The 18,883-nt window shown below is 41.6% G+C and overlaps 1 protein-coding gene across 1 annotated transcript; it reads left to right on the plus strand.

Moving 5' to 3' along the window:
- Window positions 1–1,970: 1,970 nt before the first annotated feature.
- Window positions 1,971–13,841, plus strand: LOC116731692 (zinc finger protein 40-like). Its single transcript, XM_032581505.1, has 6 exons — window positions 1,971–2,033; window positions 2,808–2,986; window positions 9,385–9,548; window positions 9,628–9,693; window positions 10,171–10,718; window positions 12,645–13,841. The coding sequence occupies exons 1-6, from the start codon at window positions 1,971–1,973 to the stop codon at window positions 13,059–13,061; spliced, it is 1,437 nt and encodes a 478-aa protein (XP_032437396.1). The 3' UTR covers window positions 13,062–13,841.
- Window positions 13,842–18,883: the final 5,042 nt, after the last annotated feature.

Genomic DNA, 18,883 nt, shown 5'->3' on the forward strand with positions numbered 1-18,883 from the left:
TGTCGCCTTCGGCTCTCTCATCAGGACAGTGCAAAGATGAGGCTGTTGTAGTTGTTGAGGGCCCTAGACGGCCAGCACTTCAGACCTGCTCTGTGATTCAGCACACTAGTTTATTTGAAAAACAAGAATCTTCATGTCATGAATATCAAAGCCTGAAAATAACAAACAGCTCTCCACCTCATAAAGAAAATCGTCCTATCTCTAAAACCCAATCCCAACATCAATCAGTTAAACCTACCAGCCGAAAGCTGGTCCGTCAAAATAATGTGCAGGTTCCAGAAATACTTGTAACAGAAGACTTAAATATTTGCCCAGATAACTCAAAAGAGCCAAACTTGGCAGAGAAAAAATTGGAGAAGCTTGATGATTTTCATTGGCCACAGAGGAGCTCTTCGTTAGCACAGCTTCCCATTGAAAAGCTTCCCCCAAAGAAGAAGCGCTTGCGTTTAGCTGAGGCTGCCCAGTCCTCAGGTGACTCTAGCTTTGATTCCATGTCTCTGCCCCGTAGCCCCAGTCAGGATAGTAGTGCATCATACGCATCCAGTCGCTCTACATCTTTTGAGGAACCAAGCAGACCAGACATGGAGATAACGACATCAACAGCGCTAAGGAGATCTAGAGCTCCTCACATGTTGACTGTGCCTGGGGTTCATCATCAAAGAGAGATGAGGCGCTCAGCATCTGAGCAAGCCCCTCATGACCCACAACCTATTGTTGAAATGAGCGAGACCCGTAGTAAATCATTTGACTATAGTTGTCTTTCGCCTGAACGCTCTGCAGTTGGCTGGAAAGAGAGACGAAGATGTCTCCTTATGAGACATGCCGTAATACGAGATCAAGATGAGGAGGAAGGGCATGCTACTGTCCTGAGCCATAGTCCAGAAGATGTAAGCTCTGACAAATGTTCTCAAGGAAGTCATACTTCTGTTTATGGCAGCAGGTCCTCCTCTCCCCCGTTATCAAGTGTCAGAGTCTTGGGTATTCCAGAGGGATCGCAGTGCAAAGAAATTCTCACCAAGTGGAAACTCAGTCAAAATATTCACTTAAAAGGAAGCACAGAACTGTCAAAAAACTACGAGCCTTCAGTAGATGTGATAAAGGAGGTTTCGTACATCCATCCAGAGCAGGTTCCTCCTCGAGTACCACAGACTAATCCTTCATATGGACCCTCGGGGGCAGCCCGAGCCCACTATCTTCCTGTGTCCACTGGGCTGAAACTAGAGATTCCTCCACATCAAACATACACTGAGGGCCCCACCAGTAACTCCCACATTCAGCAACAGGCCCCTCATATTACATACAGTTTAGAAGAACTGAGGCCATTGACATCTCCAACAGTAGCTGTTCGTCTCCAGACAGACACTCTCACCCCAGCATGTGCCATATACACTACTCTATCTCAGTGCATCTCCCAGAGGCCACATGAGGCATTCAACAGCATCTCACCTAAAATATGTCTTTCAACAGCCGAACTCAGAAATCACCCAAACACAAGTTTAGACTTGCAGCCATGGTCTGAGGATGGCCCAAGGTGTCCAGGATCCAGTTGCAACAAACGTATGCTTTCCCCTTCAAACAGTATAGAGCTCAACCCCGAGTCACAACAGCAGCAGAAAAGAGTAAAAGAAGAAGAGGAGAAGGAGGTTGGATGTTCCAACATATCAGCACTTAATACACAGAGTCAAGAGCTCAAACAAGAAACTCTATCATGCTTACCAGGTGTTTCTTCTCCAGCCTCATGTGCTGAACCCTCTTACCCCAGCCTGCTCTCAAGCACTTGTAACAGCTGGTGCTATTTGAACTACATAAAGCCGAATCCATCGACTCTGGATGAACAGGAGCCCTCGGTGTATTCATCGTGGTCTACTAGTGGCTATGACCCCAACCCACCTGGGCTCTGCAGCAAGACTGTACTCTCGCTATTGCACTGTAAGCAGAGGCTCACTTCCTCCATTTATACTACATCATCCATGACGGTCAGGATAACCCAATCCATGGAGGATGAGGACTGCAAACGTCTCTGCTCTGCTGAGGTAGGTACTGCACTGACCTTTGAGGGTTTTTTTTGTCTGTCTAAGAAATGTTCAGATTGAGAAGACGGATCATTACATAAAATAGAACTTGAATTCTGGAAGCAGCAAAAGTCTGTTGATAATGTTGTGGACATTTATGTTGGAGTTTTGCAAATCATAAGTTCTATTAATTTAGTTTTTCTTTGGGCAGTTATACTAACTTATATGTAAGGTCATTTTGAACCAATATCTGTATATAATTGTTCTTTTTGAATTGTTAAGATTACTTTGGTAACTTTTGGACCCTCCCATTAATATAAGAGACTAAGACGACACCAGGGGCCATGACAGACATTTTCTGTTTGTCAACTGGCCGGTGTGATGATGAGAGATGTTTTAAAATGACTCTTTGAACTGGTAAGATCAGGTTAAGTTAACTTTTTTTTTCATCCAAGTGTAAGCGATTCTTAGTTATTGGTCTATTTTTCTCCCTAGAAATAAACTACATAGATTTTTCAAACAAGTCGGAAGTGCATTCGAGAAGCAAATAACCTGTTGCTTTGAAAAATTTGGTTTTGGAACTTGGAAGGCTGTGACAATTGTGATTCTCAAAAATGTTTTGCAACTTATAAAAAAAATTGTAGTTATGGTCATCAAAGACAAAACTATCTACACGTAAGTCTATAACAGATGGTATATAACACTTTGTTCAGAGTGAATTCCTAGGTTTTGTTTCCCTTGCCATGCAAGAGGCAGAATTGGTTCATTTTCCCCATTTCTTGTTTCTGAGTTCAGGTCTACAGCACTCCCCCCTACTGCATAGACCATGAGCGGGTGGCAAAGGTTCAGCTGCCAACAGATGACATTGCGAATAGCAAAACCAACGAGCAGAAAGAGAAGAAAAGACCAGAGCAGAAAGTCCATTTATGCTTCAGAAACAAACAGCCTCTTGAAGTGCGGATATCTGAAAGAAGGTGAGTTTAAACGTCTTCACAACGAGCCATAAACAGTAGCTGGATTAAACACCAGTTGTAATCGAAGCTTTCATCACCCAGTTTATTCATGTTTCTTTCCTTCATGATGGAGAGGCTCAGTGTTGTCTGTGTGCACCAACAGAGTCCGTCTGTTGAAGGACTGAAGCCAGAAAACTACCTGAGCTTCCTCCGCGCCTGCAGAGATTCATTTACACCAGCAATTGCTGCCATTCTCATCCAGTTCAGTAGCAAAGCGGGGTGTGTGTGTGTGTTGGTGGTGTCACACTGACACTAAATAAATGGGTAGAAAAATAAGGGAGGAACTCCAGAGTGTAACTGCACATGCAACCACATATCTCTATAGGGTGGCCGTTTTCATTCTTGTTGTGTCTTAGAATTTAATTTCAGCCGCGGTGCCATTCTTGTCATTTGCTTCTGTGCGTTTTCAAAGAAGAACAAGGTCAGAGCCTATCAGTCAGAGGAGGGTGGTCAGTGTGCTGACCAGTGTTGTATAGTAACGAAGTAAAAATACTTCACTACTTTACTTAAGTATATTTTGGAGTACTTCATACTTTCCTCGAGTATGAAAAGTTTTGATGACTTTCACTTTTACTTCACTATATTTCCGAACTTAATTGCGTACTTTTACTCCGATACATTTTCAATGTGTGGTTTAGTTACTCGTTACAAAAAAGCGAGAGAGAGAAACAAAGTGTTTTGACCCCACCTACTGATTAGCAAGTAGCAAGTAGGCTACCGAACAAAGTCCGTAGCCTGCTTGCCTGGGCTTGTTCATCACCACCAATAGGATACACCTGTTTCGCTTCTCCCATTGTTGGGGAAATCAGAAATCAGAACACCGTACAGTGGTTGGGAGGGTGGGACGAACACAGAAGAGTGCTGCCCGCACTGACGCGGCTCAGGGATTACGTGACACGCAGCGCCGTGCCCTATAATGCACTGTAAGCTATGTAATGTGTTTGAGGCAGTTGACCAAAATCCCGGACAATTTTTAAATTCCCCCCGGACATCTTTTTAGGTCTGAAAAGTAGGACATGTCCGGGAAAAAGAGGACGTCTGGTCACCCTAGTTCAATGGGGGACAGAAGCCATAGCGATAGCAATTTAGACTAAATTTAACGAATATAGGAAAGGCATGCAAGTTCAAAACCACAAACCATTAACATGTGCTACTCTTTAAAACTGGAACAATTTATTAGCAGGTTTCATTTTGCCTGCACTTGGTTGGGTACATTATTTTAAGTTTATTTGACAAGTTTACCAAAATATAAGAAATGTCATTCACACTTGCCTTGTTTTACTTTTTACTTGTACTTTTCATTACATTACTTGAGTACATCCATTTTTACAGTAATTTCCATACTTAAGTACAAGACGTTTCAGATACTTTAAGACTTTTACTCAAGTAACATTTCAGTCAGTGACTTCGACTTTTACCAAAGTCGTATTTTGGAGAGGTACTTGTACTTTTACTTGACTCTGAGATTTCAGTACTTTATACAACACTGGTGCTGACCACATACTGAACCATGATACTACAGTATTTGTTTATGCTCCAGCCTTTTCCCAAATTGAATTAACTTAAACCCTTCTCAAAATTCTACATACAAATACCCCCTTACAACAGTGTGGATTCTTTCTTTTTTATTACAGATTTTGGCTAATTTATTAACAAGGTAATTAATTCAACGAACTCAACAAAAAAGGGCCATTTGCTAAACGAACAACATATACAGAGCGATGATTAAGTCAAAATTGTATAATATACACATTTTGCATTTAAGAGGAAGAAAAAATGTTTGTATATAAATATATTCCAGCCAGAACTCAAGTGGCAGTTTTACCTTCACGACGTTCAAATTCTTAAAAAAAAAAAAGAATTGATCCAATAATTTGCTATGCAATTATTAATTAATTATTTGAAGAAATAATCAATAGATAAACCCGGGTTGAGTTTTCCACATGTCGATGTTAGAAGTATTTCTTAGCTGTACTTACTACAAATGTTCAAGCGTTGGCTGAAGGAATGCTGTCATTGCATGTTAGACATTAATTTACAGTACATAATGTTTATCCACCATATTTTAAAAGTGAATTGAAGTATTTGTTTGCATTTTTAATGTATTTCTTAAAGTGTATACTATAAACTTAAGTGTTTAAATGAAAGATTTGTGGAACATACAAATCTTTTAATCTGACTAATGGATCAATCTTCAAAACAATCGATTATGAAAATATTGTTTGTATGCCGCTGCTTGGAGGGAAGCGGCTAAATGTCAAAATTCCAGTTTGGGAAGGAAAAAAAAGCTTAGTTAGTTAATTAGTACCTTTAAAGAATGTACGATTTTAGTATTGATTAGAAGCATTGATTATTATACGATTATCAAAATTGACTACTTTGACAATCCTACTTGCTAACAGTAATTAGCAGTTGGAAAATCTCAGTTCCAAACTTTGACTTCCTGGGACAACCTGAATGTGCATTAAGGTAAAACCTCCATCTGTCCTTCCAGCATCAGCATATTTTTTTTAAGATGAATCAGTTCATTGTGATTCATTGGCAGGCGATTGTAGGATGGGAGAGCATCTGCACAGCAGCTGGTACTCACAGATTTTGGAATGAAACCTAGATGCGGCATCACTTTTTACATGTTTGCATCGATAAATCGGACGTGAATTGTTTTTTTGTTGTTGTTTTTTTGCAATTATGTACAGTTACGGAGACGCCCATTAAAGATCCACTTCATTTGAATTGTTCATAATCTAAAAATACACCTTCAGAGTTACTGAGAGGCCTCTGAAGCACATCTGTTGCTTGGTAGATTGTTCCCAACGCGCTGCTTAGCGTTTCATCACTTTAGAGCAGATGTTTTAAAGTGTGCTGAAATAAAGCTGCAAGAGAAAAGGTTGGCTCTAATATGTTAGCTCTTATTACCATCGCTCTCCTGTTCTGTTGTTCTGTTGACTCATAAATTGAATTGATGTTAATGTCAAACAAATCGTATTGAAACTACATTTGTCGCCTATGATTCTTTAATAAATGCGAGGTTCACCTGTCACTAAGACTGGCATTAATTGGAAAGACTGCAGCTGTTAGAAGCTGCACTACTCATCATGTGCATGCTTTACAGAAAAACTCTTCACTACTGCATTTCAAAACAGCATCAAGCCAAAGTAAGGATGACTTTGAAAAGCTTTTTTAAAAGCAATTTAAAATTTCTCCCCGTTTTTGGTTCTTTTATAAAATAATTAGCTGTGGGAGCCAATAAAGTTCTTTAATGGAGTTAACTGCAGCGGACCAAGAGAAGCGGCTCCGTCGTCCGTGGCTGATGTTCGCGGATGTTCGTGTGTCGGCTTTACAGGCGTACCAGAAACACAATGCAAAGGTTCCAGCTCAGGACTTCTGCACGTACGAACAGAAAGACCTGATTATTTGCGTTAAAAATGTAAACATGTTAAAATCTTTGTAGTTAAGTAATGTTTCTGCTAGAAATAAACTACGTAGATTTTTCAAACAAGTCGGAAGTGCGTTCAAGAAACAAATAACCTGTTGTCACCACACGGCCTGTCTTGGAAAAAATGTTGTTTTGGAGCTTAGAAGGCCGTGACAATTATGATTCTCGAAAATATTTTGCAACTTATGAACACGTTAAGATCTTCATATTTAATTAATCCAAATTAATTTTAAAAAGGGGGGGGAAGGGGTTTGGCCAAAAAAACAATCACCACCTCTGTATTGCCAAAAGATGATTTCTACAAAAATCACTTTTGGCAAAAAAATTACTTATACCATTATATTAAAAATAATCCATCCATCCATTTTCTTACACCCTTGTCCTTAGTGGGGTCAGGAGGTGCTGGTGTCTATCTCCAGCTAACATTCTGGGCGAGAGGTGGGGTCACCCTGGACAGGTCACCAGTCTGTCGCAGGGCAACACAGAAACAGACAGGACACACAACCATACACACACACACACACACTCACACCGAGGGAGAATTTAGAGAGACCAATTTACCTAACAGTCATGTTTTTGGACTGTGGGAGGAAGCCGGAGAACCCGGAAAGAACCCAGCATGCACAGGGAGAACATGCTAACTCCATGCAGAAAGACACCGGGCCGGGAATCGAACCCAGGACCTTCTTGCTGCAAGGCAACAGTGCTACCAACTGTGCCACTGTACAGCCCTATTAAAAACAATATGTCAGATATTTTTTCTTTAATGTCTTCAAAATGAATGTTTTGTCTTTTTATGTGGTGTGTGTAAACGTCTGGTTGCATGCTAACTCCATGCAGAAAGACACCGGGCCGGGAATCGAACCCAGGACCTTCTTGCTGCAAGGCAACAGTGCTACCAACTGTGCCACTGTACAGCCCTATTAAAAACAATATGTCAGATATTTTTTCTTTAATGTCTTCAAAATGAATGTTTTGTCTTTTTATGTGGTGTGTGTAAACGTCTGGTTGCAACTGTAAATATCTCAATGCTACAGAAAGAGGGAAAATGTATTCATTGGTTCTACATACTGAAGAAAATTGAGAAAAGTACAAGATTTCCAACTTGAACTGCTTGGTAAAAGGACAAACGCCTAAACTGTGTAGAGACTCTGATCGCTTTCAGAAGTTAATGTTCTGGTTAATGGTGTCATGTTCTGAGCATAAATCAACAACCAGCCCTGACACACCCAGGAAAGATTTTATTAGAAACACGCGGCTATTTCTTTATTTTTTTAAGCTTTGAGGCTGGCCAGTCATTTTTGGGGGTGAGCACCTTTTAAGATATCTGCAAGATATTAATTAGCAATAACAGGTGTCTTTTATTTTCTGGTTCCATGAACAGGAGTTCTGCCACAGTCCCACCTTGTTTTTCTTTTTTATGTTGGACCATATATCTGGTTTTATGTGTCATAATACCTGACGGGAATAAACACACCGGGGAGCGAAGAGAGATGCCATCTGCACATTTTGGGATGTGATGTGAGCGCTTGTGCATAAAGCCATGTTGTGACTCACGTTGCCGCGGCAGCGCAGCCTTCCTAAAGACGTGACTCATCTGCAAACCCGCTTGCTTTATCTTTTCTCCATCTGTTCAGTCTGTCTGAGGTGCAGAAAGACAAAACGGAGGCAGCAAGGACACCAAATGTCACCCAGCACAGGGAAGGCTAAGAGCATCCACTCTGACGTGTGGAGTGTGAACGCTGTGTGTGTGCAGGGTCCTTACACTGAAGTGTCTTTATTTACTTGGAGGTTTTCTCAGGATGTTTTCACAGCTGATGGAAAAACCGGCGGACTCAGTTCAATCGGGGACCAAAGTTATAAAGTTTTCTTCCAGTTTCAGCTGCTTCAGTTCGCTCTCACACTGCGCTGTGTCAAACGAACCAAACCCGTTTGGGGTTAGCTTGGGATAACTGACAAATCACATTGATGCTGAACAACAAGACAGCATTATGTACTTACACGGCCATCATCTGCAGATTTGAGACGAACAGTAGGAACAGAACCTTCACCAGTCCAAGTCTTTTGGTGGATCTTGTCGTGTTCTGTTGGTAGTTTTCAGAGAAATCCTTCCTAACCTGGTCTGTTCAAACTGCAACTTTCTTTAGCAACATCGCAGGAACATTGCAAACAGAACTAAGCCATGGAGCTCTGTTCTCTGTGCCTGAAACAGCTGAAACACTGACTTCTTTTAAATCTCAACTAAAAACCCACCTGTTTAGAATTGTATTTGAAATGTAATCAATTACAAATTTATTGATGGAATTTGACTTAATGATTGATTCTATGTTGCATTGTGTTTCTGTGTTTGTAATGATGTAAAACACCTTGAAATGCCTTGCTGCTGAAATGTGCTATACAAATAAAATTTGATTGATTGATTGATTGATTGATTGCCTGGGAGAAAATGCATGGACACATGCTCTGTACTGCAGTTACGAACAAAATAGTTACCTTTTCCAGCAGCCATTGTGCAGCATAAATCCAGCACAACAAACTTAGCATCGTCTTGTAATAAAGTGGGTGGCGCTCCACTTGGGTCTCCAGGGGAGGAACTCTGCTTGGTTTGGGGTTGTTAGGTTAAAAAAATGTGATGCTAAAATTTGGAGGTTTTTGAAATGGGTCGTTTTGCAGACACCAGCAGAACATTGACTTATTCCCAAAAAACAACTGGGTGTTCTTTTTCTAGAAGCAGTAGATAACCACACGAAGGACAGAAACATGTAAAAGGTGAATTTTGCATAGCAGTGGACTTCTGAAAGCTGGTCTGTTGAAGCTGAGCTAGGCGTCTACACAGTGCAGTGAAGCCAGACGGCGAATGTGCTAACAGCTAACCGATGTAGATGTTAAGCCCCGGCTAACAGGTCAGCTCTGGGACAAACTAAACCTTCTTGATCTCCCACTCGTCCAGATCCCAGACCCAGCCAGGAGTGGTGTGTGGTGAGTGTGACAGGGAGAGCCCGGGTGAGTCTGGGAATCCCACTGCACTCCCAGAGGAATCCCAGACGTCTGTGTGCGAGGTGTGCAGCGGCTCGCTGGACGCTCCAGGTGAGATAAGAACCAGTGAAGCTGCTGTTCTTCTTCTCTGCTCTGGGCTCCTTTCCACAGAGCTGCTGTTTATTTTCAGTGGGACTTGGTGAACACCTGACACCTGGGGAAGAGAGGAGAGGTTGCCAGGACGACACACCTGGAGGTTTGTTCCAGTCTGTGTTGACGATATACTCCTGTTAAATATGACTTTGACATAAAGAAACTTTACTTTGTTTTTTCTTCATTCTCATAGCAGCTCATTTGTTAACACTTTATTTGAAGGAGTGTGCATAAGACTTATATTTATGACACATGACAGTGTCATAAATATGACATAACACCCGTTAAGAACATGAAAGAGCCTTTATGAATATTTATGACTGTCGTCATTAAGTACCTTTTGGTAAATAGTCACACTTTTAATGAAAAGTTGCCTTAAAAGTCCATTAAAAGTGCCAACTTTGCATTAAAGTGTCAGTATTTACAAATAATTCAAAGTTGGCGCTTTTAATGGACTTTTAAAGCAACTTTGCATTAAAAGTCATTATTTAGCGATCGACACTTCATGACAAGAGTCATAAACATTCATAAATTAAAAAATAGCAGAAAAGTATAAAATCAGTTTTTCTTTCTGCTCCAGGAGAATCGAAAGACCAAGCAGCCGATCGAAACCAACTCAGGGAGTCTGACAGCCAAGACGCTGCTCACGAGGATGATGACGGCACACATGATGAAGGCAGCGGGTCCGCAGTAGCTGACAGTTCACACACCAGAGGGGAAAAAGCTGGAGCGGAGGGCCGGCTGGTGGGGAACATGTGCAGCTCGCCCCCCCCAACTCCCTCCAGGAAGAGCTCCACCAGCACCAGGAGGGCCCTGTTCGCCCGCAGGCGCCTCAATGCTTCATCCTCCGGGGCCTCCCACTCTCCACACACCCAGTCTCCAGATCCAGGAAGGGAGCCGTCTCCACCTCGCAGCCTGTCGCCCGGCCCACACCCGTCTCCTGCGCCGACCTCGCACCTGTCTCTGTCCTCTCGTCCCGTCTCCTCAGTTCTGAAGACAGCAGCGTCTCCAGTCAGGGGCCCGGCCGAGGGGTCCCACTCCGCCGGGCTTCCCAGCTCCCCAGCTGGTGGATCTGCTCCGTGTCAAACCTGCCGTCCACCGAAGGAGTTACGGCCTGCTGCAGCTCTGGTGAGTCTGTTCAATAAATTGATAATTGAATCAAACTTTAGTTCATTTGCCTATAAAGTCCGGTTAGTTGGGAAGGTGTGAATGCGTAATGGAACTCTGATGCAGATTAATAAAACAAACTCTGGTCCACCTACTAACCTCGGTCCTGGTCCAGGTGATATGAACTCTGGAGCGGTTCAAATTAATATGAGGAGCCAAGTGGATCAGAGACAGCTCCAATAGCAGGAAGTTGACTACAGCACATTGCATTCTGGGTAGAACCCAAGCTACCTTGAGGGTCTAGTGCTAATGGGAGAAATGGCTTGTGGTCTTTTACCAAAGGCTAAAGAGAAATCCTACAGCCTCTACAGTCAGCTGTCACTCCATTTTTGCTTAGATTTTGTGAAGAAGGAAGTTGCCTTCAGATGTTTTTGTCATTTCCTTCAGTGGTTCTTGGTGCAGCGCCCCCACAGGTGAAGGGCTTGATGATCAAAGTGTCTGATTGATTTGACAGAGTGCAGAGTGAAAGAGAACCGTAGCAGCTGAAAACGGAACAAATGTTGCGAATTTGGTTCCCAATCAGACCGAGTCTACCGGACCATCAGGTGTGAAAACAGCCTAAGAATAAGCCAAACCGCAGCCTTCTTTCACCTGTGACTCCATCCATGTTGGTTCAGCTCAGCCGAAAATAAACGCCCTTCAGACTCAAACAGCCAATGTTGTGTGGCTCGGTTTAATCCCAGTCGGTCAACACGCAGAGCAAATATAGATCGGCTGCTACATCTCAGCTTGTTTAAAGTCGCATTTATTGGGACAGGGAGGAAAGGCAACTCTCATGCTTTCTATCAACCTGTAACTCCTGAGCTCAGAATAAACCAGGGGAGCTTGGAAATAGAGCCGGCATGTTTTCTCTGGGCAGCCGGCCGGAAAACTGGGAAGCAGGTGAAAGATTGGAGCCACATGGAGGAGATGAAGACAAAAAACAGGGACATCATGAAAATGTGGTGGAAGCTCCTCAAACCGTGCCTTAGAAAAATACTTCCTTCCCCTTTAAATCTCTCCCTCTGTTGTCATATCGCAATCTCAAACTGCAATGTGTTGATTGGGGTCTCATGTCACATAGCAACACAAGTGGTGAAGTGGAAGGAAAGGGATTCCTGTTTTTTAAATTTCTCTTTACTCTGATACGACTGTGGCTCCGTCGGGAGAGGAGCCATCTTGCAATCGACTCCAACTTTGAGCTTATGGAAGAAGCAACAGGCAGCTGGTAAACTAATCAGAACGTTTTCACACAAAACACCATTTTTAATTTCTCTCCCAAACAACTTTTGTTAAGAATAAAGGTGAAAAAACAAAGTCAAATGATAATAAAAACATTTTTAAAAAGAGCTGCCTGTAGAAGTCATTTTTACTTTTCAAAGTTAGTGGGCGCAAAGGAAACTGTAACTGTTAATTGGAAGAACGTGGAGTCAATAGCTGAACTATAACTGAATGGAAACAGAGATTAAGAAAGGTGGAGAAAATGACTGAATGTTTACAAATGAAAATGGACGTTTTCAGCCAGAGATGGAACGAGGTTAAAGTTTCCGTCTGTCTTTCAAGTACACAGGAAAGCTTTGATAATGGGCTTTTTGTTCGTTTTGGGTTTTTTTTTCTAATCACCTCACTCGGATAATCTCCTGTTTTGAGTTGTGTAAAACTAAATAAAGAGTTCCAAAAAAAAGAAAAGAAAACGTTATTAGGTGCGACTTATATTCAGGTGCACTCAATAGTCCGGAAATTATGCTAATTACCATTTAAAATCCAATGAGATCAACGGCCTTCAGAGCCCATTAGTTGTGTAATTTGCTAGTTTTGTTCCTTTATTCCTTTCCTGAACTCTCCTTCCTGAATCTCCTGCCATGTCACAATCATCCAGCTTCCGTTGCCCATCTTTGTCTCTTGTAGTCGGGGGAGGAGAGCAGTCTGGTCCCCATCATCGGCCCTCATCCCGCACGGCCTCGAGGAACCAACCGACTCCTGAGCCACCTCCCGCTTCACTCCCAGCAGCCCGGCAGAACACCCAGCTTCTTGATCCCCATCGGGGGGATCCACATGGTCCAGCCCAGGTCCACCCTCCCGCTCTACCGCCTGGTGGCCAGCCCGGCAACCCCCCGCATCCCGACCGGAAAGCTGGCTGCCCCGCAATACCAGGACGCCCACAAAGAGACGGTGGCCAGCAGCGCTCCACGGCGCCCCCGGGCTGCAGAGCAAACAACCGCAGGAGACAAAGGCCTCCCCGTCCAGCAGCCCTCCACTTCCAGAAGCGGCACGGAGAGGCATGTTTACACTGAAGGTCAGAACTCCTCTCAGAAGCATCTCTGATAGGAGGGAGACTTTTTTTTTTTTTTTAAAGGGACAGTGCAAAAAGTAGGAAAAAAAGAAAAGAAACAGAGTCCAGGTGATGGTGAAATATTCCAAAGCTCAACGAGACGAAAGCACTTGAGCACCGCTTCTGAATGACGCTGTTATGTAATTATCTGAATAATATATCTAAATATATAAATAAGCACTATGTTAGATATGCAGTACGTTTTGTAAATCTTTTTTACCCTTTCGTTGGACGTCATCCGTGTTAATTTATTTATGTGCTATTATGCAAATTCTGTACGTTATGCAACAGCAGCTGGAATGAGTTGAGTTTTCCCGTTAGCCCCATTGAGACAGCTCCAATTCAACTATTGCTATGTTATTGTACTGTATTATCAGAACAGATATTTATTCACTCAGACCAGTATTTAAAGTGCAATTTGATGTCAGGATTGTGGTTTGAAGCGTCATTCTTAAAACTGTGATTTTTCTGATTTGTCTGATTTTTTTGTTTTATTGTTGGTGTTGTGGAGCGAGAAGCAGAGCTGGGATCAGCCTTTCCTGTAGGAAACCAGCTTCAGCTCCAGGTATAGGGAGAGCACTGACAGGTGGTCTGATGGAGATGTTTCATGTACTCAGTGACTATAGTACTGTTGGCTTTCAATTGTCATAAACGGATGTGTGTGTTTTTTTTGTTTGTTTTTTTTGCCTTTTCTAAACGATACAATCATTCATTTTCATGTTTGCCATTAAACGTCTCATTTTTACAGATTTATATTAAAACTGTGACACATGGCTGGTCTCTGAAGTCGTTCTTTCCATTTTATTTCAGGTAAAAGGAAGTTTCCTCTTATAAAAACAACTGATTTGAACTTCAAGCGTCTTGTGAGGTCTCCCTTTTTTAAAAGTTAAAGTAATTCCACTACTTCTCCCAATAATATAAATATGAATATAAACATTTCTTTAAATTGCTAGATAATAACAGTACAGCATCACTGCTCAGATAAATGATTCAGTTCTTCCAAGATGTTGCAATGTTTTATTTTTGTGACTGTTGTGGCCTAAAATGACGGATTTTTAAATTTCTTTATTACGTTTTGAAAAAGGTTAAAACCTTTTTTAAAAGTTAAAAACTTTTTTTAAACTTTCATTTTTGCCATAACATGGTTTTTACAAGAAGGCTGAAATTGTTGCACACAATCTTCCCAAAAAACAGTATTTTAACAGTTGGTATTTAAAGTGCAAATGACATCTTCAATTTCTCGAAATACAAATCTAATCCTGTCCTCAGAGGTCAAAGTGCAAAAGAATTTCATATTGATCATTCAAGTTAGCATGAACTGTTTACACAGTAAAAGCAAATCCTCAAAATAGTTTTTTGTTAAAAAACAATGCATAAAAAATATTAACAGTCATTACCGTTTCGCGTGACAGATGCTTCTGGTTGGAAAACCGGTTTTCCAGTTTACACAGAAAAACCCTGGTCCTTGTTGCCTAATGTTTAGGTGTTTGTTCTTCCTTTTTTGACCCCATGAACTCCACCTAACCATAAATCCATGACTAAATTAGTTGACGATTACAGGACTACAACTGGCAGTAAGTACATTGCTGTAAACATAATCTTTCGTGTACAAACTACCACTGCTCACTTCATGCTAGTGTGGCTCCCCCCAGTGGCTATCAGTGACTGTTACTTGAGTTCATGTTTTTAACCTATAAATTAATTCTTGGTTTGTTTAAAATCTAAACGTTCACTCTTCCCTCCGTCTCCCTCTGTGGTGTTTTAAGTCATTCTCTCTGCTGTGAAATGCCAGCTGATCAATCAATCAATCAAATTTTATTTGTATAGCACATTTCAGCAGCAAGGCATTTCAAAGTGCTTTACATCATTACAAACACAGAAACACAATGCAACATAGAATCAACAATCAAAACACAGCATTAAGTCAGGTTAAATTTGATGTAGGCCGCCATTGAGGAGCAGGACCCTGGTGTATCCACTGGATGGCAGCAGAGAGCTGCCTGCCGCCTACAGGCATTATGACATCATCCACAGACTTCAATCATACCTTAGGGACGGTTCAGGGGGATTATTGTTGTTTCTTCTAATCATAATCGGACCCGAATATGTTGAACGTTTTAAGACAAAGTTCTGGTTTAGCAGAGAAGTAGATGTTGACATGACTCATATCCTGTCTGGGTCTTTTCTCTTCAATAAAGTAATCCACTGATAAGGTTCCCTGGACAGCAGTTTGAGTTTCTATAGCGACAGGCATAACAACACCCGACATTTTTGGAAGCTGGCAGTGACTTACAGTGGGAAGGTAATTACCTTTGTTACAGGAGAGATAAGAGTTACATAAACAGTTAATTCTTCAGAATTTCATATAAAGCATGAGTAAATGGGAATGAAGCAGGGCAAACCAGAGCAATCTAAACTTGTGGCTGTGATTTACAGCCACATGTTTACAGTTTATAGTCCTTATGAAAAGTATTTACCCCTTGGATTACTTGCCCTTGTGTTGTTGTTTATTTTACAACACAAGGGCAATAAAAAAAAAGGCAAATCCCCGTGATGTCAGTGTAAAAACTGATTTCTAAAAACTAATGGCAAATATATGTAAACTAATAGGAAATAAGTGATTACATAAGTATTCACCCACTTTAAAGTAACTGACCTAATTCAACAGAGACCCAACAATGAATGGAATGGAGAACTTCTCAGTTCAGTAATATTAAAGAGGCAGTATTACATGTTTTCCAGGCACATAATACAATTATACAGCACAATCAAGTAACTATGTTACCTTCAATTGTTATAAAAATGCCGAATATATCAAATATAACTTAATTAATTTAGCATTTACTCACGTCAGCTTTGTCAGATATGAAGTTCTTTTTATGAATAGGAATTGTTCAAGAAATTTATCTTGAAGCAAATATTTTCTTTTACATTTGTGTTTATTATAAAAGTAGATAGTTTAGTTCCTGGTGTTCATTGCTATTTCAGGAACAATTCCACATCTATTCTCAATTTTGCTGAATATTTGGTGACGCCATCCTGACCGCTTGTGTTGGGTGTATTGGTGTTTCTCAGAAGAAGAAAAAAAACTATTCACAAAAATCTACCATCATGACTTATGAAAACTGTTGGCTTGAACATCCTCCTTACTTTTGGGAACACGCCGTGGCGACTTGTTCATGTCAGTAATTTCACTCTGTCATTGCACAGCATAAACAAGCAGAGTGGATGTGAAAGCTAACTGTCAGCGTGCCTGTGTGAGTGATGCGGGTGTCTGCAGCAGGTATGTGACGATGAGGGCAGCTGGGGAGACAGGAGACAAATGACACAAACCCACAAAAATGTTCAGCTTTTCCTCATAAAAACTGTTCAATTGTCAGGATGATTGTTTAGAAATAGGAGGCTTATTTCAATGTTACCTTTGTTCTGGATTGAAAATGAAAGATGAGCTTATGACTTTGAGACGACCTATTCTACTTACTAAGAGCTAATATGACCTGGCTGCATAACCTTTAACCTAAACTTTGTTGATACCTTGTGTTTTAAACGCAGGATGCCCTTGGATTAGCTGCTTTCCAAAAACTAGCCAATAGCGTGTCAAGGATTGCACGCAAGTGTTTCAACTTCCCACGGCGCATTCTCTTACGAGAATCCACAAAAAGGCAAGTTTTCCACTAATATTTTATGAATAAGTAAGGGTTTATTCACATCACAGTCATTCGGTCCGCTTTCATCAAATTCTGGTTCATTAGCCTTGGCAGTCTGGTTCGGTTGGGGAGGTGTGAATGCACAATCAAACTTTTATGCAGACCAGAGAAGCAGAAAACCTTAGTCTCAGTTTGGCTAAATAGAACCAAAACAAACGGACGGGTCTAGTGCAAACGGGAGAGATGACTCAGGGTCTTCCACCAAAGACCAAAGACAAATCCTCCAACCATCTGACGCCACTCCAGTTTTGGCTCAGCGTCTTCATCAGAGATTTTCATGTCGTGTCCTTCAGCGGTTCTTGGTGCAGCGCCACCACAGGTGACGAGGGGAACAGGCTTCATAAAATGTTTGGTTCTTTTGACAGTGCAGAGAACCGCAGCAGCTGAAAATGGACTATCAGACGTGGAAACACCCCAAGAAACACTTGCGAAGGAACCAAGAATTGGTGGAGGTCCAGTGTTCTGTTTTCCCATTTAAGGTATAATACCCTTATGTGGGTCTGAAAGTGTTTTATTGAAAATGCTTCAAAATATTTTCCCTTTGTAGTCACGAAAACGCTTGGTTACTGAGAAAACACCGCACCAAAATCTTTCTTAATCATCTTCCATGTTTACCTGTTATACAGTAAATGTTTCACATTTTTTTATGCAAGCATCACTTGTCTCCTCTTGCTCCTCTGGCTAACCCTCATCCTCACACAGTCATGGCAGACAGGTGTGGCAGATACCCTCATCACTTGCACTTTACCTTTGTGTGTCTGACGTGTTGGCAGGTACGCTGCAATCAAATCTTTGATCTACTCCTACAGACGCTTGGCCCATATTTCTTTTAAGCTCACCCTGCACCGCTGTCTGTGTGAGTCACCGATGTTTGAAAGCCACCGACGGTTACCACGTTTGGTTCCTGCTCTCCGATTCTCTTTGTGTTTTCATCAGGTCGTGGCTGCTCCGTGATGCGGTTTCACATTCGCTGATTTATCTTAAAAAAACAAGAGAGCCTGCATCATTGCAAAAGTGTTGTAATGGAATCTGATCTTGTGATCTTGAACAGATTGGGGAGATGAGCCAGATGATGGACTGACACACCAACACCTCACGCATCAACGCTGTCACTCTCTGACAGTGGATCCTTCCCCACTGATCAGAGACAGTTTCACAACCAATCCTCAGTCCTCACCCATTCTATGTACTTTTGCTCAATTCTCATCTCCCTTTAGTGTTTCATCTGGGCTTACTCCCATTCACTTGGATTCCTCTTGTAGAATTTCTGCTGGGTCAATCGATCAAGTGGCGTGAGAAGATTTCTGCAGTGTTTTAGACTTGTAGTCTGCCTGTAGTTTTAGCAATGGAGTTGAGGAAGTGAAGGAAACCTTTCAGTGTTGGTCACGCTTCCAAATATTAAATTAACACTAACAGTTGCCTCATTTGACTCGACACTTCTCTCTCTGTAGAGGAGGACGGTTACTTTTAAGTAAAACATATTCAGTTCTTGCTTCTAGTTATTTTAAACCTCATTGACCCAAATCCGACCAGCTTCTCTATACTCTTATTATTACTCTGAGTAATAAGAAAGAATCGACTCGAAGCAGCGGTAATCTCCAGAGCAGCTTTCCAACAGCGTTCCTTAAACTAAACCAGGACAATGGAAATGTCCTGGGTTTAGAATGGAAAAATGTAACAAAAATAGCCTAATGTCAGGGAAATGTCAAGTCAGGCTGGAATGCCAGAGACCCCTGCTCTCTCTTCCTGGCCAGGATCACAAAGACTCCCAGGTCTGATGAACAAACCGTCTCCTCATAACATAAAGGTTACAGAAGCTCTTTCTGTCACTGGGATTGTTAGATTTAAGGAAATGTGCTTCGCTCACATAAACACCAGAGTTCAACTCTCTACTGTTGCTTCTTCTACTCTCACTAAAATCTGCTGGACAACATCCAAACTTCTGAGCCCTTGATATTAAAATGTTTAAAGCTTAATATCAAACAGTTTTCTGTCCATGATTTGTGGAGAAAAAATCTTAACCTGAACCAGATGAGTAGGGTGAAGATGTACCACCCTACATCTCCACCTTAGAGATAGGGTGGAGATGCTAACTTGCATTGATCAAG

Source organism: Xiphophorus hellerii, chromosome 13 (assembly GCF_003331165.1).
Source record: "Xiphophorus hellerii strain 12219 chromosome 13, Xiphophorus_hellerii-4.1, whole genome shotgun sequence".
In the NCBI taxonomy this organism is placed as follows: domain Eukaryota; kingdom Metazoa; phylum Chordata; class Actinopteri; order Cyprinodontiformes; family Poeciliidae; genus Xiphophorus; species Xiphophorus hellerii.